The sequence below is a fragment of the Condylura cristata genome, unplaced genomic scaffold (assembly GCF_000260355.1).
Source record: "Condylura cristata isolate star-nosed mole 26May11 unplaced genomic scaffold, ConCri1.0 scaffold00041, whole genome shotgun sequence".
NCBI classification, from domain to species: domain Eukaryota; kingdom Metazoa; phylum Chordata; class Mammalia; order Eulipotyphla; family Talpidae; genus Condylura; species Condylura cristata.
The window spans coordinates 4,702,278-4,730,222 of record NW_004567142.1 but is presented as its reverse complement, the minus strand read 5'-3'; the positions used below and the strand labels follow the sequence as shown (position 1 = coordinate 4,730,222).

General features: G+C 61.9%; 3 protein-coding genes across 6 annotated transcripts in view; 1 reads left to right on the top strand and 2 right to left on the bottom strand.

Annotated features, from left to right (window-relative positions):
* The first annotated feature begins 1,115 nt into the window (after positions 1-1,115).
* On the top strand, positions 1,116-4,446 carry HRC (histidine rich calcium binding protein). The gene is made up of 6 exons (XM_004693998.2): positions 1,116-2,745; positions 2,834-2,904; positions 3,370-3,438; positions 3,658-3,712; positions 4,120-4,156; positions 4,325-4,446. Exons 1-6 carry the CDS (start codon positions 1,116-1,118, stop codon positions 4,359-4,361), a joined length of 1,899 nt encoding a protein of 632 aa, XP_004694055.1. The 3' UTR covers positions 4,362-4,446.
* A 153-nt stretch (positions 4,447-4,599) lies between these two features.
* PPFIA3 (protein tyrosine phosphatase, receptor type, f polypeptide (PTPRF), interacting protein (liprin), alpha 3) lies at positions 4,600-24,621 on the bottom strand. Of its 4 annotated transcripts, none has more exons than XM_012733686.1 (31): positions 24,311-24,621; positions 20,574-20,656; positions 19,855-20,109; positions 19,516-19,617; positions 19,088-19,252; positions 18,671-18,745; positions 18,187-18,261; positions 17,646-17,867; positions 16,380-16,526; positions 16,160-16,294; positions 15,729-15,812; positions 15,522-15,653; positions 15,158-15,220; positions 14,975-15,054; positions 14,570-14,714; positions 13,861-14,048; positions 12,721-12,943; positions 11,963-12,126; positions 11,722-11,849; positions 10,944-11,037; positions 10,576-10,657; positions 10,026-10,226; positions 8,501-8,563; positions 8,320-8,346; positions 7,300-7,475; positions 6,834-6,931; positions 6,446-6,621; positions 6,290-6,358; positions 5,928-6,099; positions 5,460-5,531; positions 4,600-5,379 (listed from the first exon to the last, which is right to left on the bottom strand). In XM_012733686.1, the coding sequence occupies exons 3-30, from the start codon at positions 20,092-20,094 to the stop codon at positions 5,473-5,475; spliced, it is 3,585 nt and encodes a 1,194-aa protein (XP_012589140.1). In that variant the 5' UTR covers positions 20,095-20,109; positions 20,574-20,656; positions 24,311-24,621; the 3' UTR covers positions 4,600-5,379; positions 5,460-5,472. The 4 variants fall into 4 exon arrangements, with proteins under 4 accessions (XP_012589140.1, XP_012589139.1, XP_012589141.1 ...); XM_012733685.1 differs by having other exon boundaries at positions 24,315-24,621; XM_012733687.1 differs by lacking the exon at positions 24,311-24,621 and adding an exon at positions 23,133-23,281.
* A 973-nt stretch (positions 24,622-25,594) lies between these two features.
* LIN7B (lin-7 homolog B (C. elegans)) overlaps positions 25,595-27,945 on the bottom strand; it is a 4,736-nt gene continuing 2,385 nt past the window's right edge. The window contains exons 2-5 of the mRNA XM_012733500.1: positions 27,674-27,903; positions 26,907-27,116; positions 25,998-26,161; positions 25,595-25,703 (exon numbers count right to left, since the gene is read on the bottom strand). Of these exons, the coding sequence (XP_012588954.1) occupies positions 25,682-25,703; positions 25,998-26,161; positions 26,907-27,116; positions 27,674-27,903 (626 nt within the window). The 3' untranslated portion in view covers positions 25,595-25,681. The remainder of the gene's footprint in view (positions 25,704-25,997; positions 26,162-26,906; positions 27,117-27,673; positions 27,904-27,945) is intronic.

Sequence of the window (27,945 nt, the reverse complement as noted above, 5' to 3'; positions counted from 1 at the left end):
GAGAGAGGGGCGCCTGGAGCTGCGACCTGGCCTCCTGGTGGCGGAGGGGTTGAGTCTCAGCCCCACGGGGCTCCCCAAGCTCCCCACAGCCACGGAAGCGCCAGCTCGGTCCTCGCACACGTCTCCAGTCTTCCTGCTGCGCCCCTCAGCAGTATATTCCAGTTCTGTTCTGTTCCCCACTCTTCTGGCGACTTCTCTCACCCCCACCCCCACACTTCTGGCCTGTACCCCAGTTCTTGCATACCTAAATGAATATTTTTATTTTTTTAAGAGGAGCCCCTCAAAGGCTGGGCGGCTGGGCAGGTGGAGAGAGGGTATGGCTCAGGCAGGGCCGGTGTCTCCACAGCAGCTCTCTGACAGGGACAGCTGCAGCCTGGGGTAACCTGAGCCCCCTGCTCCCCTCTCTGTATTTATAGTCCTGGCCTGCTGTTCCAGCCCCAGATCTGAGTCCCTGGGCCAGGAGGTCATGGCTGTGCTCGCAGAGTTCATTTCAGCCTCTCAGGGCGGCCACCCCTCACCCCAAAGCTCCTATCTCGCCCCCACTCTCCATGGTGCGGCGTGGTTCCCCCCACACCCTCACATGAGACCCTCCAGCTCCGCCCGGGCTCCCCAACTTGGCCCGCTAAGTCCAGCCATCGTCTTCACAGCAGCCACTCGCTGCTAGTCCAAAGTCAAGGGTCTTGGCCTCCGGCCCCCTTCTCCGCCCCCCCCCCAGGTCAAGGAGAGACCCCTTCACCCCAATCTCCCCAAGGGAGGAGGAGGAGCAGGAGGGGAGGGGCAGGTCAGGACTCACCCAGAATAACTCAGGGTTGAGAGTAAATTTAGCCACAGCAGGGGAGGGAGAGACCCTATTGGCCGGGAAGTGGGGAGGGAGGACCTGGGAGGGAGGTGGGAGCTCCTAAGGCAGCCTCACAGGGGTGTCCGGACTTGGGCAGCAAGGGCCAGAGGAAGGCAGGCAGCGGGGGACAGGGAGAGACGGGAGGGACAGACGAGACACAGGCAAGGGCAGGCAGGGGCCGAGAAAGGCAGGACAGCAGGGCCTTGCCCGCCTCAGCCTCTCTGCCCGCCGGCAGCAGGAGCCAGCCCTGGGGAAGCTCTGTTGTGTGTCTGTCCCCATGGGCCACCGGGGGCCATGGCTGCACACTTGTGTCCTCTGGGCCGCTGTGGCCAGCCTGCTCCTCACCCCCGCCACGACCCAGCAGCTGAGAGGGGCTGGGCCGGGCCCCAGCAGCTGGAACAATGCAGGAGTGGCCGAGCCCACAGAGGACATGTCAGGGGAGTTTGGCCACCCCCGCCACAGCCAGAAAGGCCCTGGAGATGAGGGGGAGCGTGGACAGCTCTTCCCAGGCCACACAGGACATGGAGCGGAGGACGGAGAGGTCTCCAGGGAATATGAGCATCAGCTCCAAGGCCACGACATTGGGGACGAGAATGCCTCTGAGGAGGCCTCCACAGAGCAGCCCCACGGGCACAGAGACCACGGCAGTGAAGACATGGAAGATTCCGTCGAGTACCAGCACCACCTTCCCAGCCACAGAACTCACAGCGTTTCTGAGGAGGAGGAGGAGGGAGTCGTGTCCAGCGAGCACCCTGGTCATATCGTCAGGCATGTCCACGGGGGCCACAGGGAAGAGGAGGAGGAGGAGGAAGAGGGCGAATATGGACTCCAGGCCTACCAAGGCCGCAGGGAAGAGGAAGCCGAGAATGGCTCGGATGAACACCGCCAGCACGGTCCCAGCCACAGGCACCGAGGCCACAGAGAAGAAGGGGACGCCTCCACTGAGTATGAACTCCAGGTCCACAGGCACCGAGGCCACGGCGAGGAAGAGGAAGAGGACAACGATGCCTCCGATGAATACCACCAGCGTGGCCCCAGCCACAGATATCACGGCCACAGAGGAAAGGAAGACGACGATGAAGATGATGACGGGGATGCCTCCCCTGAGGATGAACTCCAGGCCCACAGGCACCGAGGCCACGGCGAGGAAGAGGATGAAGATGACTCAGAAGAACATCACCATCATGTCCCCAGCCTCGGACATCGAGGCCACGTAACGGAGGAAGATGAGGATGTGTCCACTGAACACTGGCACCAGGTTCCTAGACTTGGCCACCAAGGCCTTGGACATGAGGAGGAGGAGGAGGAGGAGGACCTCGAGTTCGGCCACCAACCCCAAGACCACACAGGCGCTGGAGAGGACTTCCCAGACGGGCATGAGCCAGCTGGCTCTGGTCCTCACCACCACAGAGCCCCCGAGGAGGAAGGCATCGCTCCACAGCTTAGCCACAGGCGACACGGCCACAGAGACGAAGTGCCTGGCCACAGAGGGTCTGTTAAAGAGACTGGCCACCAGCCTCCAGAGCACACAGAGGTAGAGGCCAGAAGCCATTCTCGGGAGGCAGATTCTGAGGAAGAAGACCAGGGGTCCCATGAGGAAGAGGATGAAGGCTTGCCGCAGGAAGACACCCGCCAGGACAACCTGGACCAGGAGGATGAGGAGGGTGAGGAGGAAGGCCACGGTCTCCGTCTGAGCCAGGAGGAAGAGGAGGAGGAAGAGGAACAGGAGAAAAGGGAAGAGAAGGCGGAGGTCCTGGGCTCACGGAGCCCAGACCACGATGAGGAGGAAGAGGAGCAGGGGGAGCTGGAGGAAGACGAACTTCCCTTTACCATCATCCCCAACCCACTGGCCATGAGGGAGGTAGCTGGCGGAGCCTCCAGTGAAGAGGAGAGTGGTGAGATCGTGGGTAAGTGGCTTCGCCGGGGGGTGAGAGGCGTGCACTCTGCCTCGGTAAACTCAAGGGTCGGGTCACTGCCGCCCTGCTGTCCCCACAGGTCCTCACGGCGCTCAGGAGTATGGGAACTACCAGCCAGGCTCCCTGTGCGGCTACTGCTCCTTCTGCGATGTATGTCCCCTGTCGGGTCCGTCCACCTTGTCCCTGCCTTTGTCCCAGGGCCCCTAGGGCCCCCTGGGAGGGCTCTGAAGAAAGGAGGGGCAGGGCAGAAATACACGTCAGAGGCCACATGGGGGACAGACTGGAGATCAGGAGGCCGGGGCAGTGGTCCAGCAGCCCGAGAGGCCGGAGCTGCACCTGTGGATATGAGGACAGAAAGGAGGTTCAGAGGGGGAGTCAGGGGCAGGAGGGATGGAACTGGGGACTGACAGGCTGTGGGGAGAATAGGAAAGGAACAGGAGCCCCGAAGTCCAGCCCAAAGAAGGGAGCAGGACATGGGGTCACCTCGCAATAGGGAACAGAGTGTAGGGAGAGAAACAGGCTTGGGGTTGGTGAGGACTTCGGGAAATGTCCAGGAGGCAGGCTGGACGAGTGGAGGTCAGGGTCTCCAGCTAACCAGACTCCGCCGGTCCGCAGAGATGCACAGAATGTGAGAAGTGTCACTGCGATGAAGAGAACATGGGGGAGCACTGTGACCAGTGCCAGGTGAGTCCCGTGCCCAGATCAAAGTTCCTCCAGGCCTCAGGCTGCTGCAGGACCCTCCGAGCACCCCCAGGCCCCAAACCTGACCTCTGCCCTCAGATGAGCCCAGCCCCTGCCCCTGCAGCTTTGGCTCCCAATCCACCCTGGCCCTAGCCATTCACTCACTGGCGGACGGCCCCCATGGCCTGGCCAGTCCCATGCACATTCTCTCTCCGTCCCCAGCACTGCCAGTTCTGCTACCTCTGCCCGCTGGTCTGCGAGACTGTCTGCACCCCAGGTAAGCCTGAACCAGGCCCCAGAAACAACAGGCAGAGGGAGTGGGGTTCTAGGGGCAGAATCCTGTGGGGGCGGAGCCAAAAGGGGCGGGGCTACTTCCGAGATGGGGAGGGGCGAGCGCCAGTGGGCGGGGCCCTGGCCAAGGGAAGCTGGGGGTTGATAGCGAAACCCAGGATCCCTGAAACCGTCAAGGGTCGAGGAGCCGGGTGGGCGGAGCCAGAAGCAGTGCCGGGCTACCGGAGTATGGGAAAATCTAGGGCAAAGAGGAATTAGAACCTACAGAGGAATGAGTTCAGCCAGGTGACAAAATTAAGGAAAAGGGGAGAGGCTTGTCCGATACTGGACTCCTGAAGAGCGGCCCCCTAAATTCTCCTGTGGAGCACCCCTCAAGTCTCTTCTCTCCCACAGGAAGCTACGTCGACTATTTCTCCTCATCTCTGTACCAGTAAGTGTGGGGATGGGGGGGGCGCAGGTTTATGGGTCCCTTTTAGAGAGGTGCCCCCCGCTGCGTTCTAGGACAACCCTGGGACGCCAAGGAGTAGGGTAACCATCTCCAAGCGCCCCGAAGTGAGCTTTGGAAACTTGGGCTTCCCACCCTCTTCGTCCTCCACAGAGCCCTGGCGGACATGCTGGAAACCCAGGAACCCTGACAAGGCCTCACAGCGGAGGCGCGGAGGTAGCTCCCGGGCCCTCCCGTCTCTTTCCACGAGTCTATTTATTTCTCTGAATAAACGTGCTCCCTAAAACTGTCAGGCGTCTGGGTTCTAGGGGCGCTGGCTAACGTAGGTAGGGATTCGAGGGTTCGGGGAACAGGGAACAGGGCTCGGGGGCTTCGAGGTGGTTGGTTAGCTCTCCACGGTCCGACGAAGAAATCAGTCAACACGGGAGCTTTTTGAAACGGTTCTCTTTACCCGTGATCACTGAGAGACGTCTGGGGCAGGGAGGCCGGCCAAGAGTCGGGGCGAGGGCCCCCCCACCGTCCTCCCTCTCCCCACGCCACGTAGCCCAGTAGCATCGTGGAAAGAGGATTCTCCCATGCAAACCCCGGAGCCAGAGGGGAACGGGAGCGCACCGCGCGCCCCCTACCCCCGGGGCACGGACACGGCCACAGCACGGGGGGGCGTAAGGGCCCGGGGGACACGAGACACTGGGGAGGGAGAGGGGACCTCGCCCGCAGCTGACCCCCGGCACCGGCGACCGGACGCGACGGGGCGGGGCTGAGTGGCACAGGGGGCGAGGCTCGTAGCAGCGAGTCCCCCCTCCAGACGGACGAAGAGGAAGACTTAGGCCCCGCGACGCGACGGGGAGGGGCCAGGGGAGGGGAGCCTCTCCCCGCATGCGGCCCGGGAGGGAAGCCCCGCCCCCCCGCGGGGAGAGGGCGCCCAGCTCCCTTCGGAAACTCGTCAATAAATTACAAAGTTGAGAAAAGGGAGGCGGAAGTTCGGGGCGGGGCTTCTGCCCGCCGCGTCGGCCCCCGTCTCGGTCCGGCTCGCGTGGTTTGGTCCAGGCCCGGTCCAAGCGTGCGGCGGGAGCGCGCCCCCCGCTGGTCTGCGCAGATGGTTCAGTCCGCCGCGCGCTCCCCCGCCCGCGCGCCCGGGCGAGACCACACTCTGGCAGGAGGGGGAGCAGCCCCGGCTCCGGAAGGGTCTTGCGTCCGCGTGAGGTCACCTGCGTTGACGCCAGGCAGGGTGTGGAGCGGCGGGGAGGTGCCGTGCCGCCCCGACCCCAGCACGCCCAGCGGTCCTCACCTGCAGGCCTACACTAGCAGGAATAGGTCCGGACCGAAACGCCGTCTGCCCGGGAACTCCCAGAAGTCTGGCCTGCAGGGAGAGCGAGCGGCGGTTCGGCCCCGACGGGCACGGACACCCCGCCCTGTTCCCCTCGCGGGGTTCTCCGCGCCCCGACCCCACGCCTCCGCCCCGGGCCGCGCCTCCCCAGTGACGGCCGGCTTCCCGCCCTGCCCCGCAGCCCGGGATTCACTCAAGGTGGCCCAGGTGCCTGCGGCGAGTTCATTGCCCACCCATGGAAAGGGGGTGTGGGGTGAATCCCTTCCACACCCTGCGGCGGGGAGCTGGCTTACTGGAGCGACCCATTTGTCACGGGGAGAAGGGGCGAGACCACATCAGAACCTGGAGAGGGAGGCTTCTGGAATATTGATTGTCCTGGCCCACCCCGAGAAGAAGGGAGCGGGACTGTCGCCTTAGGGAGTCGCCCACCTTCCGGCTGCAGCTTGCGGAGGGGGAGCCCGGGCGAGCCCAGCGCCCCCGCTGCGGCCGAGCGGAAGTTGGGAGGCAGCATCTCGGCCGAGTCGGGAGTTACGCCGCGGAGGTCCTTCTCTCGGAACATCTTCCGCCAGGACGGGGAGCGGCTGAAGGACTTGGCGCTGTCCTGGGTCCAGGCGCCGGGGACGGGTGAGGGGACCCGAGTCACGACTCCGCCCCTCGGCGGACGCCACCCGCCTCCCGGCCTGGCCCCGCCTCCCGGCCTGGCCCCGCCTCCCGCCTGGCCCCGCCCCTCCAATCAAGCCCCGCCCCCGGCGCCCCGCCCAGAGACGCCCCTGAGCTGCTTCAGTGCCCACCTCGTCCAGCCGCCGGTCTGTGCCCAAGGAGATGAGGTTGCTGAATTCTTTTTCCAGGAGCTGCCGGGCCTGGGGAGGAGAAGTTGGGGCGGGGTTGCAGCGAGCAGTCTGCCAGGTGGGGGCGCCCAGGATGTCCCGGGCCCAGCGGCCGCTCACCTGCGCATTCTGCGTGGGGATCTGCAGGAGCAAGGCCAGGTCGGAGTAGTCGAAGGTCTCGTCCAGGGCAAGCAGCGCCCCGTGCACCCCGCTCTCCGTGAGGTTCGTGGCGAATTCCTTCAGACCCAAACCAGATACCCAACCCATGACCCGCTCATTGGACCACACCATCACGTCTGTGGAGAGAAGGGATCCTCAGCAGCGCCCCTCCAGGCGCCAGGGCTGTCCCAGGTAGCCCGTCCCTCCCACCATTTCCTCTCCTGGCCACGCCCCCAAGCCACCCTCCTCCTCCGCGGCTCTCTTCCTCTGGTGTCTCTCCCCAACCCCAATGGGCCGGCCCTCCGCACCCCCAGCCTGGCTCCCGGTGGACTTCTTAGACTCTTCTCACCTCGGATCTGGGTCTGACTCTCTTCCCGCCTCCGTTCCAAGTCCTTCCGGTCATAGTTGAGCCGTTTCAGGCACATGATCCCGTAATGCAGGCTCACCCTGAGCGGTAAGGGACATTGAGGCACAGAAGAAGCCTTCACGACCCCAGTGACAGCTACTCCTATTGGGCCCTCCCGTTGACGGTGGCCTTCCCAAGAGGGCTGGGGAGATGTCCCGGGGGTGAGTTCTATTAACTGTTCCGTGTAGGGGGCATTTGGGGGCTTTTGGGGGCATTTGCAAGGGGCAGGTCTCATCAGCCGGCTTAGCTGATAACACAGTGCGGAATCAGCTAGTCCTGTCAGGACCTGTCTCCTGGGCACAGGGTGAGGGTTTCCTGAGAATCCAGGTTAGAGGGCCACAGAGTGCCCAGTCAACGGGCCCCTAGGGGTGGGGCTCCCCGGTACCTGCCCTGGCCAGGCAGCCCCCACCTGTGGAAGCTGTCCACCATCTTGAGCTGGCCCCGCAGCTCCTTCTTGTTAAGGTGGTCCAACATGCGCGCATCCACCAGCGACTCCATGAAGTAGCTGCGGTACTGGGGAAGCCCCAGGCTGGGCAGCCAGTCGTTCCCCACCCACTCGTGGTTCATGTCGCCATATGCCAGGATCTGGGGCCAGGGGCAGGTAGGAGAGAGTCAGGTCCTCCGGCCACTTCCCGCGTGTGTATGAGACAGGTGCAACCCAACCCCCAGCCCAACTCGCCCTCTTTCCTCCCCACAGAAGGGCAGTGGCCAATCTCTGCTCAAGACCGTGGCCCAGTCGAGGGGTCCTGCTCCTCCAGGACACAGCAAAGCCTCGTGTGCTCAGAGCATGGTCGCCAGCGGCTCCGCCCTGGCCTGGGAACTTGAGGGAGCTGCGGCATCTCAGACCCCACCCGGCCTGCTGCCAACCGGAACCTGCCTTCTCACCAGGGCCTCAGGCCATCGGGACTGAACCGTCCCTTAAAGTTTAAGAAGCACCAACCTAGCTCGACCTAACTCTGGACAATGGATTCTTCCAGTGTACCCCTCCCCCCAGCAAAGGCTAGTGGACCCATTCCTCACTCTTCACAGTCCCCCCAATACCAGCCCACCCCGGGGAGTTCATGCCTCCCCCTTCTTGAAAATAAAATGTAACCCCACCTCCCCAAGTGTCTCTGCTTCCCTCTCCCCCACTCAAACCACAAGGATAACAGGCTGCCCAGAGGCTCCCTCTATTATAGAAATGGAACAGCCCTGAGCCCCGCAACCCATGTGAAGGAACAGCCAGTCACCACGCTAACAATGGAACAGTCCGGCCTCTTCACCCACCCCCTTCAAGCCACAATGAGACAGTCCCGAGCCGAGCTCCGCGCGGCGCCCCCCGTGGGGATGACGGATTGCTGCAGCGAGGGTGGGGGCGGGCTTGGAGGAGGGGCGTCCATGCAGCGTGCACAGCCTGTTCATGCGCCCACGCCCCGCCCGCGCCCCCTACCTGCTCCCAGCTGATCTCCTTGGTCTCCTGACCCGTTAGTGGGAAGAGGGGAGAGAAGGGGTGGGTTAAGGGGCAGGTGGAGGAGGACGGGAGGGACGGACAGACCACAGCCAGCCACAAACTCGCCCCGCCTCCTCCCGCAGGTAGTGCCGCCCCCCGGCCGCCGGCAGGGGGCACTCACAGGCTTGGTCGTGGCCGTGAGGGATTCCATCTCCTCATGTGTCATCCACACGTTTCCTGTGGACTGGGGGGGTGGGCAGGGGCGTTATGGAGGGTCTAGAGAGAGTCCGGGTAGGGGAGGGCCCTATTCCGGGAGGCCTCCGGGGATGTGCTTTCTGGCCCAGAACGGCCAGCCCCAGCGCTGGGCCCGTGACAGTAATGCCATGGTCATTTATTGAGCACCTGCTGTGTACCTGATGAAAGATCCTGGGTTTGGGGGTTGGAAATATTCGAGTTTGTACTGGGGCCCTGACAGACCTCTTGTTGTGTGGCCCTGTGCAAATGTCACCTCTCCTACAGAATGACAGTTCAGAATGAGATGGCTGGGGGGGGGCTGATTCACCTTTATTGAGTACCTGCTCCTAGCAACCCCTGGAGTCAAGAACTCATAGTGACAGACATTTATGCAACTCCTGAAGGGGGTCGAGGCGCGGAGGTCGGGACTGCGCTGTACAAGGGGAGATTTTAACATAAACTGAATACTAGATGGAACTGACAAGAGTAATATCAGTTATGTCGAGGGGTGGCTGCTCTATAATATAAGTAAATAAGAAGAATGTTACTTTTAGAAAATGCCCACCGCAGTAATTTTTCCAGCTAACCTGTTGTGGTTTCTACAAATTACATTCAAGTGCCCCCCCACCGGTAAACAGCAGGCATGACACAGGGTTGACGCTCGCTGAATTAGGCATGGGCGCACGCCACTTTCGTGGGGAGCCACAGGGCAAGGCAGTAAGTGCTATGGGGAAATTGGGGTTAATGTACTGGGGTGATGCGGCTGTGGTTAGTCCAGTGTTGGGTTAGGGAAGGTTCCTGGCGGTGGTGTCAGTTAAGCTGGGGCATCAGTGATGAGAAGGAGCCAGCCGTGGGGAAAACAGGAGTGGGGTGGGGTGGGGTGCGGTGGGCCCTCCTGGTGGCACAACGGGTGGGAGGAGCGCTGTGGGTCTGTCTGAAGCCGCTGCGGCAAGGGCTCGTTCCCTGGCCAGGGAGTGACCCGTGGGGCGCGGCAGACCTCTCCTGTCTCCCCGCTGCCCCCTCAGCAGTGTACTTCAGTCAGTCTGCCTGTTCTGCTCCCCACTCTCTGTCTCTGGTGGGTCCTCTCCCCCCCACACACACACCTCTAGCTGGTACCCCAGTTCTTGTATGCATAAATAAATAAATCTTAAAAAAAAAAAAAAACAGGGGTGGGGTGCTCCAAAAAAGGAATAGCAAGTGCCAAGAAAGGAGGAACACAGCAAAAGCTGGGCAGGGGCCCCCTCACTGTGAATTTGGCTCTTTCTCTGGGCAGGGGCCAAAGAGGTCCCCTAACTAGGGGTTGGAACAAAGACGGAGGGTTGGGGGTAGAGGCAGGGAACCCCAGGGCGGACCCCACTCTCCAGGGATTATCCAGGCGGGAGATGATGGGGGTCAGCGTCTTTGCCACCTGGCTGGGGCGCAGGCCCCGGGTTGGCCACTGCGGGCCAGGGGCGCTCGGGGGCGGCACTCACCGTGCGCGAGGAGGCGGGCGCCGACGGCGAGGTGAGCGACACCATCTCCTGGATGGCCAGGCGCAGCTTGAGCCGGTGCAGGGGGTTGCTGATGCCGATCTCCCGCTGGATCTCCGTGTCCGACAAGTTGGCCATGATGGCGCCGCTCTTGACGTTAGCCCGACAGGCCGCCACGTACCAGGCCGGCATGCCTACCCACAGCTGCAGCAGGAGGGCCAGAGGGGAGCGGGGACTCAGAGAGGACACTGGGGAGAAACGGCAGCGACGGGCGGGGAGGGCAAAGACCGCGGGAGAGACGCTGGAGAGACCAGACGTGCAGATCCAGGCGATGACAGAACGCGGAGGTGAACAGAGAACGAATTCCACCGACCACGGAGATGGGGGCGGGGCGGGGCCACGTGGGCGCGTGGCCGGCCACGGAGAGGAAACAGGAGCTGCTTACCCCAACTGGAGCCCCACCGCCCCACCCTTGGGCTAGGGGAGGGGGGTGAGAGGACCCAGCCGGCCCTCATGCTCGGGAGCCAAGACTCGTGTTTCTGGGCCCCAGTACCTCGAGCCAGGAGACCACGGTGGGCCCATCCCAGGCAGCGAAGGGCAGGCCCTGGCGACAGGCCTCCTCGAGGAGTTCGTGCCTGAGGAGAGCCAGGCCGGAGCCGAATGAGGGAGGGAGGGCGGACCCCACCCCGCTCACCCCTCCCGCCACACCGCACTTTTCATTATGAGGGCAGAGGACACCGCAGAAGGTTATGTGAGTAAACCCCACCCCTTCCTCTCCACCCCCAGCCCCCCAGCTGCCCACCCCACCCCCATCAGGAAGGAAAGTGAAAACTCCAGGAGCTCCCAAGTCCCCAGGCAAGCCAGTGCAGGGGGACGCACTGCTGACCACAAGTCCCCGCACCGACCACCACACACACTCACTTCCTCTTGTTCCTTCGGTCCTTGTCGCCTGGGCCCGTCAGCTTGGCTAGCCCCAGAGGGTCAGTGGCCAATGTCTCATCTGAGGGTGTCCCTGCTGGAGGCCGGGAGGGACCACATTCCGTCAAGGGGGAGACGGAATGTTTCATGTGGGGGTGACGAGAAGGAGGCCAAGCCCGAGGCCCGGAGGCAGGAGGACGTGCGGCCACAGGGAGAGAAGGACGCGGCCAGGCAGGGCCAAGGTCACCTCCGGGCACTGAATTGGAGACACCCCCAAGAGGGCTGCACCTCTCCCTGGGAGGGACCCCTGATTTGTAGCATTTGCCCATTCCTGGGTTATAAATAACCCCAGCCCATTTTCAAGCTGCCAGTGTGATATCCAGCACCTCACAAAACTCCTGAAACTGCACCTACCGGCTCTCACAGGCCAGCACAGCACCAGCAGCCTCCACCCACCAAGCCCCCCACACCACCAGGCGCCCTGCCTGAGGGTGCTTCTCCCTCTCTGTTCCAGAAACAGATAAGTGAAATAAGAATTCACCTGGCCCCCAGTCACCCAGGGGCAGGCGCCTAGGGCTTTCTTGCCCATTTTCTTTCTATCTCTGACTAGCACTGTCCCTTCCACATTCCAAATGAGTTAGCAAATGAATGAACACGTGTGTGATGTCAAGTGCATCTATAAAGAAAAAGGCAGGAAAACCCGGAGGAGAGAAGAGGGGGAGGGGAGAGGAGGGGAGGGGAGGGGAGAGGAGGGGAGGGCGACCTGGACAAGGCTACTCACCCAAAGAAGAGCTCTCTCGTCCTGGGGGTCCCATTCGCCCCTTCTCCTTCTTGCCAAAGAGACGACCTATGGATGACTTGATGCTCTTCTTTTTGGGGGCCTTGTGCAGGGAGTCTGGGGTGCCCTCACTGGGTGAGGTAAGCAGGACAGTGAGAGCAGCCTCTGCCTGGGTTTCCTCCTCTCCTCCCCAGCTCCCAAACAGCCCCTCTCTGTGGCACCCCCTGCCCCCTGCCCCGCTGACCTCCCCCGAGGGGGTCCTCCGTCTTCCAGGGATCCGGCCTGCAGGGCCAAGGCCTGGGTCATCCTCTCCAGGCGGGCGGAGCGGGGGGTGGGAGGTGGGGTGTCTCCGGGGATGGCTGGTCCCTCCCCTCTGGGAACGCCAGCTTCCTCCTTGGGGACGTGATTCTGGGGACAGACAGGCAGACACCACATGGAATTAGAGGGCTCGTGCAGGGGACCCCTCCTCAGCTGGGGTGCCCACAGGGACGGCCCGGGAGCCCCGGTTTGGGGCAGCGCGTCAGGAGGTGTCCGGGCGAGGGGACAGGAGGCAGTCGGGCGTCTGGCCCTTGGAGCGGACCCAGCCCAGGTTTATCGTTTTCTCAGCTTCCCGCACCAGGAGTGGGGTCTGCTGGGCTCCACAAAAGCTAATGAGTTAGTTACAGGTTCTGGAAGCAGGAAAACTGGGTTGAAGGCAATAAATAGGCTAAGAGTTCTTGTGCTTCCCTCACAGACAAGTTCTGAGGATCTAACGGTAGGTCTCAAATACGCTTGTCGAAAGCCCATGCGGCAGCTTAATGAGTGCAAGCAGATGACACCTGTGTGAATGACAAATGAGGGTTCAGGGGCTCAGGGGCTCCCCCGGCCAGTTCTTATTGCGCTGGACCTTAGGGGAAGCTGTGTTGCTTTTGAAAGCCACTGGCCGAGGGGTTCTCGTTGCTGCTGGTGGGGCAGCCCCGCCTGACCCCCCACCCCTCCCACAGAGGACCCCGGAACACTCACGGCTTTGTCGGTGCCCTCGCGGGCAGGGCTCGGGGGTGCCAGGCGGGGTGTTGAGTGGCCAGAGCTGGGCGGGGAGGGGCTGGCGAGGGTAGAGGTGGTGAGGGAGGGGGGCAGTGAGCAGCTGCTGCGGTAGCGGCCCAGGGAGTCTAGGCCAGAGCCGGACACCCGGCTCTCCAGCTCCTCCGCCCTCTGTTCCGTGGTCTCCTTCTCCTCTTGGATCAACCTGAGGAGGAAAAATTGGGCAACGGGTGAGAAGAGTGTGGCGGCCACAGGAGAGGCCGTCTGGGCCGGCAAGGCGTGGGGGCGCCTAGAGGATTCTGGGGAAGCACGATACGCCCAGAGGGGCGTGGGGGATGGAGGAGCCTGGTGGGGTCAAGGGAGTCGGGGGTCAGGATAAGCTCAGGAGGCGTGGGGGGCCGGAGCGGTGCTGGGGGCAGGGGCACAGGAGGAGCAGGGTCCACACCAGGTCAGCCCTGATCGTAAACTGGTTCTGGAAACTCGTAGAGGGATTAGTGTGGACCGGGGCTGAGTCCAGGGAGCACAGAGCAGCTCGGCAGGCGTGACCGCAGGGTGAGGCCCGGGCTGTGGCCGGCCGGCGCCTGGGAGGGCCAGGGAGTCATTCGGGCTGTGAGTCAAGGCCGCCAGTCACACGGAGTTTGAGGGGAGGGTCATGAGTGGGCGCCTCTCCTGCAGCCCGAGAGGGGTGTCATTGGAGCTGCTAAATGGGCAGCGGCTGGGGATGGCAGCCTCGACAGTGGGAGAGTCGCAGTGCCTCGAGGTTTCTTGTTAGGTAGAGATTCTTGGTATCGAGAGTTGAGGTTCCTGAGGAGTTAGGGCAAGATTCTCGGTAGTTGGGCTGGGGGGCTCGTGTTGTGCTGAGATTCTGGAGGTACTGGAAGGTTCGGTGTGGCTAGGTGAAGCCATGGCATCCGTCGTGTGCTGGACAATGCTTAACGTAGTGGACTGAGTCTGGGGATGTAGACAGGACTGTCTCACAGAGGAGACGCCTGGGAGATCCTCGCGGAACTGAGGGAGCGTGAGGCTAGGGGAATTCAGGATGGCGGGGGGAAAGGCTCTCAGGACACAAGTGGTCTCCAGAGTCCGAGGGGCCCAGGGGTCAGCGGCCAGGCCAGTGCTCACTTGATCTCCTTGTTGATGGCCTCCAGCTGCTCCTGAAGCATGATGGCCAGTGTCTGCACGTCGGCCTGCCCGCTGGGGGAGAGCAGCTCAGCCCCAAACATCCCCTCAGCCTCCTCCTCGTCAGAGCCGTCCAGCTCTCCAGGGAACGGGGGTGGAATGGACCCCGCGGGGGCAGACCGCTCCCACTCCTGGCCCTGTGGGCGCCCGAGGGACACTAGGTGAGGGTTGAGGGAAGCCTAGGTCTCCCCTTACCGCTTCCCGCCCTGCTGTGCCACCTGGTATGGCCTCAACGTGTGACTGAACCCCACATTTTCCCCAGCCCAGCTTTCTCTCTGGACAGGTCCCTTTCCCTGGCCCCCGCCGCCACCATCTCTAAACCAGCACCGCACCAAGCCCCCCCACCCGATTCCAGTTTCCCTTGGCCGGCCCACCCTCCCCTCGGGGGGCCCATCCATGCTAGGAGTCCACCCCACATCCCCTCAGGCCCCTCCCATCATTCCTCGAAGGTCCTCACCAGGCAGCAGGACAACCACGTGAAGAGACGGAGGCAAGGCGGAGGATGAAGTTGTGGGAGGAGAGAGGACAGCGTGGGTCCAGGAGACCCTGCTTCTCCCCCAGCCCCTTCCGGAGCGCCCCACGTTTGGCTCCGCTGCCCACGCTGCCCCCACCCCAGCCCTGCTCAGTTCAGGGCCCAGAAGAGGCAGCTGACCTTGGAGGACTCGTCCTTGACCCCTGACCAGCGGCCTCTCTTGCTTGTTCGGCCACTGCCAGCCCCGTAGGGGTCCAGGTGGGCGCCAGAAGGTAAAGTGGGCGCCTGGGAATAGCGGAGCTCCAGGGCGCTGCCAGGGAGAGACCTGGGGGCACGGGGAGGCGGTCAGAGGCCAGGGGTCAGGCAAAGGGAACCGCGCGTGGGGTCAGAGCCAAGGCCCGCGTCATCACAGAGGCGGAGGGGTCCGGAGTCAAAGGTCAGGGAAAGGGGTCTGGGGTCGGGATGATGGAGTCACAGTCAGAAGTTGCAGGAGTCCGTGGCGGTCTGCTGAGGACAGAGGGTGGGGACGAGGGGACCCAGGGCTCAGAGGGACAGCGTGGCCAGGGCTCAGGAGGCCCACGGCACCTGGAGTACGAGGAGGGCGGTCTCCCGCGCAGCTGATCGATCTCCACCTGCATCCTCTCCATCTCCGCCAGGAGCTGCTCCTATGGCGGCAGATTGCAGCGTCAGCTCAGGTCGGGCCCCGCTGATGGACGGCCCCCCCGCCTGGCCATTCCCCCCAGTGCTCCGCCTCAGGCGCCTCCCCACCTTGTTGAGCAGCAGCTCATCCTGAAGCTTCTTCATATTGGCGATCTCCTCACTCAGGGAGTTCTGTGGGGCCAGGGGTATAGTGAGGGGGAGGAGGCTCAAGGGGACATCCCCAAGGGACAGGGCGGGCAGCAGCCCCCAGTGCCCAGAGACAGTCCTGAGGGGGACCCCCGGCAACAGGGTGGTGCTCTGGAGGGACCCCCAGCAACAGGGTGGTGCTCTGGAGGGTGGGGACGACGGGGCCAAAGATGGACAGGCGTGCCCAGGTCCGGGGTGGGGGGTTGGGGGGGCGGGGCCTGGGAACCCGGATTCCAGGAAGAGGTAGTCCAGGATTGGGGTGGGGGAGTCCTGGGCTGGGGTGCACCTTCTCCTCCAGCGCCCCCATGCGCTCCTTGAGGTGAAGCTGTAACCGTTCGTTGGACTCGCTCAGCAGCTTGTCCACGGTCTCGGACAGCCGCTTGTTGTGGTCATCGTTCATCTTCTCCCGCTGCCGGGCCTGCGGCGGAGAGCAGAAGCCCAGTCAAACCCGCCCGCCCTGAGCTCCGCCCGCCCGCCACGGGCATCTCCTCACCCGCTGCAGCTCCTGGTTCTTCTCCTCCAACTGGGCCTCCAGCTGCCTGAGCCGCTCTTCAAAATTCCCGTGACGCTCCTCCGCCTGGTGGAGGAGACCACGGCGTCCGACTGCCGCCCGGGGCCCCAGCCAGGCTCCACACCGTCCAAGGCTGATGCCGGCCCCCAGGCCAGGCCCCAGCGCCAGCGCCCGGCCGCCGCCCGCAGGCCCCAGGCCCTGCACGCGTGATGCAGGGGCGCCTCCATCTGATTGTCCAGCTCCCCATCTGCCTTCCTGGGGCTCCGTCCCGGGCGGCCTTTCAGCCCCACTCCCCTGGCGCCCCAACACCCGCCCTTTGTCCCCAGAATCCCTGCCGCAGGTCTCCTTACCCCTCCAAGCTTCAGGCCGCCCCGCCCCCCCAGACTCGAGGCCCAGCGCCCCGCGCCCATCACCTTGTTGAGGGCCGCCACGCGCTGAGCCAGCTGCGCCTCTATCTCAGGCAAGGTCTCCGCCTTCTGCAGCGTTTGCTGCAGTTTCTGTTTGGCGTCGTCCAGCCACTCGGCCAGCTGGCGGCTCTTTTCTTCACTCTAGGGAAGGCCGGAGGGAAGGGCGAGACTTGGCCACCCAGGTCAGGTCCTGGCCCCCGCTGCCCCACCCCGGCCGCGCCCCCACCTGCCGGTACAGCGAGTCCTTGCTGGCCAATTCGTTCTCCAGCTTGTCGTTGGCGTCGTGCAGAGACGTTGCCTCTCGCTGGGCACTTAGGTAGCGCTTCTCCAGGGTTGTGATTCGTTCCTCCATATCTTCCCGTTGTGCCAGCGCCTGCAGAGACGGCAAAGGGCCATGTAAACGCCAGCTCCCAGGACGCCCAGGGGCCATCCGGGCTTATAGTCTAAGAACAGGCACCTCAGTGCATCCTGGAAAATGAAGTCGCCTGTCATTCCTAGCGCTTCTAGGGCAGCAGCAGCTTAGACCCAGCGGCGTGGCTAAGGATTCTCGCCACTCTTCTTGGCCCCCTTGCCTTGAAAACTCAAGTCTTAGATTTCTCGGTGACTCTGACACAGTCCGGACTTAGAGTCGCAGAGCTTGTGCCTTAGGGTCTCATGGAAAACTGTGTTCCTGCCATCCGGGAGGCCATAGCTCCCAAGTGCCTCAGGATAAGAGGCTTGAAACCCCAGAGGCCGGGCCTTCCTGGTGGTGCAAGAAGTTATAGCACAGACTAAGCTACCAGCAGCTACTGCGGCACAAGTTCGATGCCCGGCCAGGAAGGGACCCCAGGGCGCGGCAGACCTCTCCGGTCTCCCTGCTGCTCTCTCAGCAGTGGACTTCGTCAATCTGCCTGTTCTGCTCCCCCACTGTCTCTGGTGAACCCTCTCACCCCCATGCCTCTGGCTGTACCCCAATTCTTGTGTGCATAAATAAATAAATCTTTAAGACAACAAAGAACCCCAGAGGGGGCTCCCATCTGAGAGCCCAGGTGGCGGGGCCACACTTCCCAGCAGTCTCCAGGACTATCCAGGCTTGAAGTCTGAGGTGAAGTCTCTAGTGGATCATGAAGAACAGTGTTGCCTGTTTTGCTCATACATTGCCTTCAAGAATACAGGCCTACATTCCCCAGCAGTCCCTGGGGCATGAGAGAGGATCCAGGAGCCAAAGCCAGGATGGGGTGAAATGCAGAAAACGGAATTCATTTTAAAGGCAGAGCGTATTTCCGGGTGAGCACTCATCACCATGACCAGTTACTGAGCGCCGACCCCGTGTGCCAGGCGCCAACCCTCCGACTAGGGTCACAAAACCCCAGAGGCTCACAGAGCAGTAGAGGACACACAGCTCGGGTACTGAGCGCAGGGTCACCACTCATGAGCTCTGTGACTTTGGGCAAGGGGGTACGGGTAGGGTTGGGGGGGACAGAGGGCAGCCCACCAGGGGCTGCGGCCTCACCTCCTTGAGGTCGCGCTGGAGCTTGGCGTTAGCTTCCTCGGCCTTACCCAGCTCGCGATGGGCGGTGCCCAGCTCCTCCTCCAGCTGGCTCATCTGGCGGCACAACACCGCCAGGCGCTCTCGCAACTGGCACACCTCCGCCCGCTGCCGCTCCAGCGCCTCCTCTAGCTCCGCCGTCCTCCGGTTCGAATCCCCACCAGGGCCCAGGCCATTGGCAAGGGTCTGGAGAGAAGACAGAGGCCAGGAGAGGGACAGAACCCAGAGTGGGAAACACAGAAATACACAGAAAGCAAAGAGAAAGTCCATGGGGGCACCGGGGGTGGGGGTGGAATCAAAGGTCGGTAAGCGTCATGCGGGTCACAGAAGTTAAGCTGGTGATCTGAATCAGAGGTCAAAGACTAGTAAGTGTCGCCGGTTCAGATGTCTCAGGGCCGGGGAGGCTCAGACCAAGCATTAAAAGGGCCATCACAAAACCAGGGAGTTGAGGAGCTGTCACAGGGATGGGGAGCACTATAGAGCGAGAGCAGGGGAGCACTCTCACCTGCCCATCCCCTTCCTTGCCGGGCTCCTCCAGCCCCGACCGGCGCCTAGACAGCTGATCTCGGAGGTTCAGAGTCTGACAACGGGAACAGATCGGCATGGTGTTCCCCAGCTGCACCTTCGCTGTCAGCGGGCCTGACGGTTCGCTCCCACCCCACGACCCTTACGCAGACTGCGGACCCTCATGCCGCCCTTAAAGACCCGCCAGGAAGGAAGTCCACCGCTCCTCTTACCCTGCGAGGTGTCCTCCGTTGCCCTGACTTTCCCCGCCTAACCATGTCCTAGTCAGTTCTTGCCCTTAGCCCCTGTGGGTGGGCTGGGGGGTCCAGATCACCTTCCCACTGGGCAGTCCTCCCCCAGCCCTGCCCAGGGAGTTGGCCACAGTCCAGCCCCATTGGTTCTCGGCCCTAATCCCGCCCCAACGGATTCTGGAGCTCCTATTGGGGACTCCTTTGTCCCTCCGCCCTTCTCGGCCGTGCCCCCACCTCCTGATTGCTCAGCTCCAGCTCCTCCTCCAGTACAGCCACCCGCTCCAAAGCCATCCGCAGCCGCTCGCGGACCTGATGATGGGGACAGAGCGAAGTCTGATGTAGATCAGACCCAGTCTAAGACAGCTGCCCGCATGCAGAACACATCGCTCCTGGAAGCCCGAGAGGGCAACATTAGGAGTCCTCCAACTACGTTGGGGGTGCACCCCCACCCACTGGTTGTCCAACCACACCCCATCCCCAAGTCTAATTTTCAGTCATCCGCTAGTGGGATTCCAGGCCGCATCACAGCTGACACTGTCCCCACTTAGGACATCTCCAACCAACCACAGTAGAATCTCTGGCATTCTAGCCAGACAACCCCAGCCATCCACGGATTTCCATTCTGCGTTCAGGAAGCTTCGATTCTCATACCTTCTCATCCAGGGCTTTGTGGTGCTCGAAGAGGGATTTTAGAGCCTTGAGGACCTCCACCTCGGAGGAGACCCCGCCCGGGGACTGGGCCTGGCGCTTCACCACGGTCATGCGCAGTGACCGTTCGTGCCTGGATACCAGGCACTCCAGGTGTTCCAGGAGAAGCTACAGGGATAGGGAGCCAAATCAGGGGAAATAAGCAGGGTCGAGGAGAGAGTGGTTTAGACAGATGTGATGGTCACATGGAAGAAGAGGTGGGGCCAAGCAAAATGGTAAGGAGACAGAGACAGGTCAGGAAAAAAGAGGGATAACAGTAATTGAGGTCAGGGAGGAGAAGACAGGAAGGCGAGTTTAGGGGGGGAAGAGTGATCAGGTCGCGACACCCCAGGTCTCCCCTCCCTGCTTGGATCTCGCCCCAAGCCCCTCACCCTGGTGTTGTTGCGCTCGGCCTTCAGCTCTGCGATCTCTTCCTCCCGCTCCAGCAGCTGCTCCCGACATAAGTTCAGCTCCTTTGTCAGAGCTGCAAACTCCTGTCCAGATGTGGGCAGAACCGGGGCAATCAGATCAACGCTTCCCGCATGGCCTGCGGGCCACCCGGCTGGGGGAGTAAAGGCCCCGCCCCTCTTTGGTATGCCCCGCCCGCACCTAGCGGCTCAGGCCCGGCCTGAGACTCCTCCCCCAAGGGCTAAGCCCCGCCCCGTCCGGACCGCCCCCTCGAGCCTTCTTGGCCCCGCCTCCGCCTGGCCCCGCCCCGGCCCCGCCCAGACCTGGGGCAGAGCGATGCTGAGCTGGCGCTGCAGCGAGTCCTTTTCGTGGCCCAGTTCGCGCAGCCGCAGCTGCGCCGTAGCCAGCCCGTCCTGCGCCTCGCGCAGCGTCTCCAGCAGGCGCTCACGCTCCGTGAGCATCGTGACCATGAGGCGCTCCAGCTCGCCGCCCGCCTCGTCCGGGCCCAGCGCCGAGCCCCGCCGGCCATCCTCGCTGATGGTGGGCATCACCTCACACATCATGGCGGCGGTGCTGGCCTGCGGGGGCAGGGAGGGGGCAGGGAAACGAGACCTGCCTCGTCAAGGCTCAAGTGCAGAAACTGAGGCACCGCCGCTCGGATGCTACCTAGTGGAAACCGAGGCGAGGCCACCCAGGCTTTGCACAAAAGAAACTGAAGCCCGTCTGGTCAGGAGATACTGAAACCCATTGCTTAGGAAACCAGGCTTGCTCTCTGCGTGAGCGCATTTGGGGAAACCGAGGGCAGGTCCCGAAGAGCACTGACAGCCACTGTAGGTCTGCGCTACTCAGACACGGAAGCCGGGGGACACAGGTGTTCACCTCGTGAATGTGAACATCTGCCCTAGCCCTGCTTCTAGCTGAGTGCCCCTGAGCGCTGCGCAGTGAGAAACAGACCCAGACTCCACCAGGAAGCCAGGACCCGCGCCCAGACGTAGGCCACTAGTCCAGGATCAACTGTATCACGGCACAGGGAGGTCCTCACCTACTATCCAGCCCAATTCTTGCCTCCTTCAATTTCCCCGGTATCTGGATTCCAGCTCCAGAAGAATCTAAAGACCCACTTCACTGGGGAGGAAAAAAAACAAGGCAGGGGGCTGTGTTAACCATCTTCCTCTTCACCCAGGAGTCACAGGCGCCACCATCTCTGACCCCAGCATCTGCGGGCCTCCAGCTCCCTCCCTCTTGGGACACAAGCAACTGGCCCGGAAATCCTGACCTCACCCCTCCTCCCCCAGAACCCAGGCGTCCAGGCTCCCAGGACCCAGGAGTCAGGCTGCCTGGGCTGTGGGCAGAGGGGAAGCCGCTCCCTCCACACACATCAGGTCAGACAGGTCCAGCCTGCCCAGCCGAAAGCAGGAGGGACTTTCACTCTGTTCCCTCCTTTCCCTCTCTCCCTTCAGGGGGCGGTCTAACCGGTTCTGAGAAGGGATAATAACCAGTTGGTCGGACTATGTCCAAAGCCTGGGACTAGGGCCTTGGACTCTCAGGAGAGGAGAGGACTGAGGCCCTGGGTCTTGGCAGAGGACGCAACTGCGTGCCTGTACCCTTGGGGCTTTGAACAAAGACATCCCAATTCCAGCACACCAAGACTAGATAGGAAGATGTTTATAAGGGGTCAGACCAGTCTTGGGTCCCAAATCAACATAGGAGCCCAAACCCAAAATCTACTCAGGAGATGCAACATAAGGGTGTTGGGGTGGAGCTGCTTAGAACCTCCAGTTCACTGAGAAGGAAACAAAACAAAGCAAGGCCAGGCACAGAATCTAGAAAGCCACAGACATGAAGACACAGTCCCGGGCAGAAAGGAGATATGCTCCCACACATACAGTGTGCTTTGGGGGAGACCACCGTAGAAGGCCAAGTACAGGGGGCACATTCTGGAATGCAGACCTGGAGCCTTGAGCCATACAAGAGCAATCCCATAGGTGGGTCACCCAGAACCCCAAACAGAGGGGAGCATAATGATATCAAAGAAGACACCCAGGCAATGCGTAGCAACCCTAGTCAGGAGACACAGTCTGGAACTCAGGACCTAGCCCGGGTAAAGGCATAACCCAGAATATAGCAGGGGTCACATTTCTGGCTGTATCCCGTGCCCCCACGATGCTAGAACTTAGCACGGGATAGGTTCTAGATTTCAAAACACGCCCTGGAGGTGAAGAAAAACCTAGAAAGTAGCAAGGAGTTTGCCTGTAACTCAGAAGTGCCTGGGGGAAGAGGCAGAAGGATGCATGCTGGGAGTTGAGAATTTACTGGCATAAGGACTGAGCTGGCACAGGGGGTGGGGTGTTCTGGAAATGAGAACATATCTAGGCTGAAGACTCCAGAAGAGGAGAGAGCCTAGAATATGCTCAGAATGCTGAAGTGGCAGATGGAGAAAGAGCCCACAATCTACCAGGAGACAGTTTCTAAACCAAGGTCATGCTGAGGAAAAGAATGCCAGAGAAGGTGGGAATGGATGGGTGTAGAATGTAGAATCCAAGGAAGGAAGATGCAGCATAGAGCGCAACAGCTTCTCTAGATTTGAGACTGCCAGAGCGATGGAACTCCAAACAGGGAAGTACATTCTAGAACTGATAACACAGTTTGGAGAAAGGCTAGAGCAAATCACTACAATCCACACATTTTAGAACTTAGAATACTGAAAGAGAATGAAATCTAGAACAATACCAAGGAGGTGGCTAGAACCTGGAATGCATGTAAAATGTCTAGTAGAGGCCCTCCCTGGTGGCGCAGCGGGTTAAAGCACAGCACTGAGAATCTAAAGCCGCTTCCGCATGAGTTCGATTCCCGCCTGCCCCGGAGGTGACCACATGGCGCGGCAGACCTCTCCTGACCCGCCCGCTGCTCCCCTCAGCAGTGTACTTCATCGATCGGCCTGTTCTACTCCCCACTCTGTCTCTGGTGAAGCCTCTCGCCGCCCCTGAGTCTCTGGCCTGTACCCCAGTTCTGTATGCACAAATAAATAAATCTTAAAAAAAAAATGTCTAGCAGAGAATAAGCAAAGAATTTTTTAAAAATTTGAAACCTATCTGAAGAGATGGTGGGCTCGGGATTTGGCTTAGGGGGTACTATCTGGATATTTGAATTTACCTGGGTTTGAAAAGACATGCCTAGGATTTAGCATCTAACTGAAATTTTAAAATATGCCTTCTATGGAGATGTAGACTGGGAGCATTCTGGTTTTAGAAAGAATCCAGAACATGGAGCAATGTAAGAGTACATGCTTAACTGGAAGTCAGGAAGAAACTGAGTAGGTTCCAGATCACCTAGTGAGCATGGCACATCTGGAGGAAGCCATATGCATCTGGCTCGTCGCCTGGGAGAGTATACTCAGAGGCTGGGGCACTCTATGAGCCTCAAGAGGCAGTGGGTACTGGAAACATCTCACAAAGCTGGGTCTCAGGGGAGAAGAGAGAAGAGTCCCCGAAAGCCCAGCACCTAAGGTGACATGGGGAGGAAGCAGAGGTTTGTCAAGTCCACCAAGCCAAGGGTTTTGTGGGCATCTGGATCCCAAAAAATAAGAATAGAGGCGCTGTACCTGGGGGGTAGTTCTGAGGGCCTGGACGCCTGAATCTTTGTGGAGGTAAAGAACCAGGTAGACATCTGTAAAGGCCACAGTGGGCAGTTCAGTAGCTGGGGTCTGAACTCTGGGGTCCCTGGGAGGGTGCAGGATGGAGTCAAGGCATGTATGTGCCCAAGGGGAAGGGTGGGCAGAAGCCCAAGAATTGCACTGGGAGCTGCATTCTGAGTTCCTGAAAGGAAAGAGTCATGGCGTCTGAATCTTTAAGGGGGCAGCTGCTGGGGTGCGGGGAAGCTGGGTATATTTGTCTAGGGGGCCAAAGGGGTGATCAACGGACTCTCTAAAAGGTCCCCAAAGCTGGGGAATTCGATTTCCAGGTCTTGAGGGGTGAAGACTTCCAGTTGGGCCCTTTCGCCAGACAGGACGAGCACTAACAGGGGAAGCTGGATCCCCCAAGCCAAGGTCCCTGAGGTGGACCGGCAGGAATATTTGGAAGCCCTGCCTCCTCTCCAAGAGAGGAGAGCCAGGGAGCCTCGGTTGTAAGAGGCTGAGACCCGGATCCGAGGCCAGCAGAACCCAGAGGCCCCGGGTACCTGGGTCGGGGAGGGCCCGGGTATTCCCGGGTCAAAGGCGCGGCGGTGGAGGAGGGGGATCCCCGCGCCACCGGCGCCCCCTCCCCCGGCGAAGGCGGCAGAGGTGGGGGAGGCGAGGCTACCGAGTGTTCTGACCATGGACAGCTCCAGAGCGGGCCTGTGTCCAAAGCTGCCGCCGAGCCGGCCTGGACGATGGCTGGCCGTCCAAGCCGGAGGGCAGGAGCCGGGCAGGCAGGGTGCGCGATTGGGGGGCGGCAAGCCCTCGCTGGGGGAGTCCGACCCAGCTGCAGCGGGTATCGGGAGCTCCCGGGACTGGGTGGAGGAGGAGGATCTAGGTCCAGAGAGGGTCCCCAGGGCGGTGTTGGGAAATCCAAGCTGCTGGGCCCTATAGGAAGCTCAGGGCGGCAGTAGCCTGGGCTTCTGGGGTTTGGCTGGGGACTCAAAGCCGGAGGGACACGCCGGGACTCTGGGGTCGGGCTATGAAATCTGGGCACTGGGATTCTTAGGGATGAAGAAGGGAATCGAGGGTTCAGCGAGGCGGGGGAAGCTCGGCGAGGGGTCCCCGGGGTGGGCGCTGCCAGGCGGGCCTGGCCGGGCTCTTACCTACCTGGTCCGCGGCGGCTGCGGGCGGAGCTGGGCTGCAGGAGGGAAGTGGGGTGGGGTGGGGGGACCGGGCGGGGCCCCTGGCGGCCGCCGGGGCCCAGATCTGAGGTTCCGGAGCCCTGTCTCAGCTGCTCGCGCGGGCTCCGCGTCTCTTGCTCCGGCTTGGGCGCTGGGGACCCCCCTCCCCCTCACGGTCTCACAGCGCTCTACCCCCTAAAATAGCCCCCTGCCCCTGTCACCGTTTAGTCTCCCCCCCGCGAGGCCGCAACAGCCAGATCCAGGGGTGCCCACCAGCGCCCCCCAAATCCCACTTTCCCCCCCAAAAATATTCCTCCTCCCTCCCCCCCAGCCGTGGGGCAGTCGTGGCCCCTTTAACAGAAGACTGACAGACGGCGCTGAGTGGCCAATGGGAGGCGGTGTCCGTGCCGGCCGGCGACTAAACCCCGCCTCCGCACGGGCCGGGAGGGGTAGCGCGGGCGGAGAGCGAGAGGCGGGGTTCGAGGAACGTCAACCAATAGTCGCGCGGCGTGCGGCGGCTGGGGCGGGAGGCGGAGCCCGCCAGGGGGATGATGTCACCTGGAGCGAGTGGCGCGCGGCGTGGAACGCAAGTCGCGACCCCGGGTCCCGGCGGCAGCGCGCGGCAGCCCTCGTGCCGCGCGGGACTAGAAGGGCTGGGTAGGTGGCGGGTGGGAGTAGAGGTTGATCTTAAACCGGGGGCGTCCCCGGGACGGACGCACTTGGGTGGGAAGGTGGGGCGAGGGCCGGGTCGGCGAGGGCACTTGAGTCTGCACCCCGCGCGCCCGCCTCGGGAACTGCACGCGGCGCGCCCACCCCCGCCTCCCACGCTGCCGATAGTACGGCCTGCAGGGCTCCCCCGGCGGACCGGCTGATGGTTCGCTCCGCTCCGCCCCGCCCCGCCCACACACTGCCGCCCACTGTCGGCTGCTACTTTCAGGATTCCCGGGTCCCACCGGCTCCCCAGGGAGGGCTTGGCCTGTGCGCCCAAGTTCCCTGACGCGTCGGGGGCGTCGTCCTCAGTCTTGCCCCCACGCCCAGCCACTCCGCTCCCCCACCCCTGCCCCTCGCACACCCAGCCCCGCCCCAGCCCCAGGACTTCTCCCTCGGAAGCCGGGAGCGCCACCGGCCCACCGGGAGAAGTCTCCGCTCTCCGACTCTGAAAACGACTTCAGGGCCTGGCTCGACCTCAGTTTCTGCGTTGTCCCTCCTCCCGCGGCCCAGAACTCTCTTAACCCCAGGACGCGGACAGACACACAGACACTCAAGGAGGGTGAAAGATCTTTAAATAAGGAGCCGGTGACAATAAATACTGTACAGGGGAGGGGTTCAGGGTGAGGGTCCAGAGCTATGGTTTCAGCCTCGAGACTCCAAGGACCTGCAAGGAGGACAGACAGGAGTCAAGTCAGGGGAGGCGACTGCAGAGCCAGGACCTGGATCCCAGAGCCAAAGGCCCCAGGGCAGGGCGCTGTGGGGGCCCAGGGAGTAGGCTCCAAATCATGGGACGGGAGTTAGGAGTGCCCCCCCAAATAAAACCCCGAGATATACCCAGAATGGCTTGGAGTCAGTGGCCAAGGGTGAGAATCCCAGGGAAGAGGAGCCAGGGCAGTGGGCGGCGCGGCTGGGAGTGTGGCAGGGCAGGCGGGGCAGCCTGGAGTGGCAAAGGGCTCACGAGTAGCTCTGCTGCTGCTGGCGCCGGCGGGCGGAGCGCATCTTCTCAAAGCGGGCCTCCATCTCCTCCAGCACGCGCGGTGTGTATCGCACCACCAGCTTCACCGAGCCCTGGGCCGCCTTCAGCAGCTCCACGGCCTTCTCATGCTGCTCGCCCTCAACACTCTGCAGGGTGGTGCACAGGCAGCTGGGCCGGGCGTCGGGGCCCAGCCTCGAGCCCCGCGTGACACCAAACATTGCTCAGCCTCAGCATGCTCAGGCCTCTGTCCTCCTGGGAGTCAGTAACTCTCTGTCTCACATCAGCCTCCTCCCTGGCCTTCGGGCACCCCACACAGAGCCCCAAAGGGGTCTTGCAATACCTTGGGCTGAGCCTCCCCTCTCCTAGCCATCGCCCTCCATGGTTCCCCAGAACCCTTAAGACAAAGTCCAAGTTTCTGGCGCCATCACATACCCACTTATGCCCGCATCTTCGCTAACGACAGTGATTTTAATGAACTCCCCTGGGGCCAAGCTCATTCTCTTCTGCTAAGAGAAATGCTGTCGCAGGTCCCACCCGCGAACATCTCGCCCTCCCAATCCCAGCCAGTAACACCCTTGTCCACCACAGGTTCCTGGAGAACTCCTATTCACCCTTCAAAATCCAACACAGATGTTCCTCCCTCTGCGAGAACATCCTTCATCGACACCGGTCTGGTGCCACATCTGGGTTCTTTCAATTCTTCGTGCTTTCTCACCATGCTTTGATTTTTTTCTTTCACCAGAAAGGAGAGTCTTTGAGGGTAGTCTGCTGAGGTCAAATATTCTCAGGGATTGCAACAGTGCCAGACACAGGGCTGGCCATAGAGGCTCAGGCATCTGTAGAATAAATGTCAAAAACTGCAACCTCAGCGCGCTTCAGCCTGCCACTTACCACACCATTCACTGACAGCAGCTGATCCCCACGCTTGAGGCCTCCATGGCGATCAGCCACGCCTCCAGGAATGACACGGGAGATGTAGATGGGCGAGTTCTGCTCCTTGCCCCCCATAATGTTGAAGCCCAGGCCTTCATCCGTCTTCGGCAGCTCCACTACCCTGGGATGTGCGTGGCCCTCACTGGCGGTGAAGGCGGCAACAGTGGCCTAGGAGAGAAGCATGGGGCATGAGCAGCCCTCCGGTGGTCGTGCAGGTGCAGTGCAGGTCTGGGCCAGACAGGGCTTCGAGGCAGATGCTGCTGGACACACTGGGCTCCTGGCACGGCCCCTCACAAGGTCCCTCTGTCATGAGGGACATTCACGTTGAATGTTTCTGACAGACCAAAGAAAAGTCTCCATTTGATGCAAAGGAATCTTTAAGACTCAACACCTGCCAATGTCAGTTTCTAAAGAGGGGGTAAAAGTCATGGAAGAGTCCAGAAGAGAAAAAGAAGTAGTATCTAGATGTAGTTTAATATGATATCAGTGTTTAATACTGTCTCCTTGTGTAGAGGTCTGGGGTGAGCTTCCCTAGGGCATGGGGTCCTCGCTTCCATTTGGAATAATTCAAAGATGCCTTTCTATGACATTTCCATCTAAAATGAGTGTCCGGTAAGGTGGCGGCAAAGATCATGAAGGAGGAAGCAGGGCTGGCATTAGGAAGACGCTGGGTTAGCCCCTACAGCTCCGGGGGTACCACGCGCACGGGGGTCTGCGGCTCCTACCTTGGCTGTGGCGTGGGCCCGGATCTCAGCGCTGCCAGTGATGTCCAGGGTGTCATACAGCTGTTCGTACACCTGGGAAGGGCGCAGCAGCTCAGAGAATCTGCGGTCCAGGACACCAGACCCTCCCAGCCACGGATTCACCCTGCCCTCGCCCGCGGAGCCCGAGAAACTACAGCTCCCAAGGGCCCGCCGGCGAGCAGGCACCCCACGGCGAGCCGCCCCAGGCGCTGCTGGGAGGCGCAGTCCCCGCGCTCGGGCGGCCGGGACGAGAA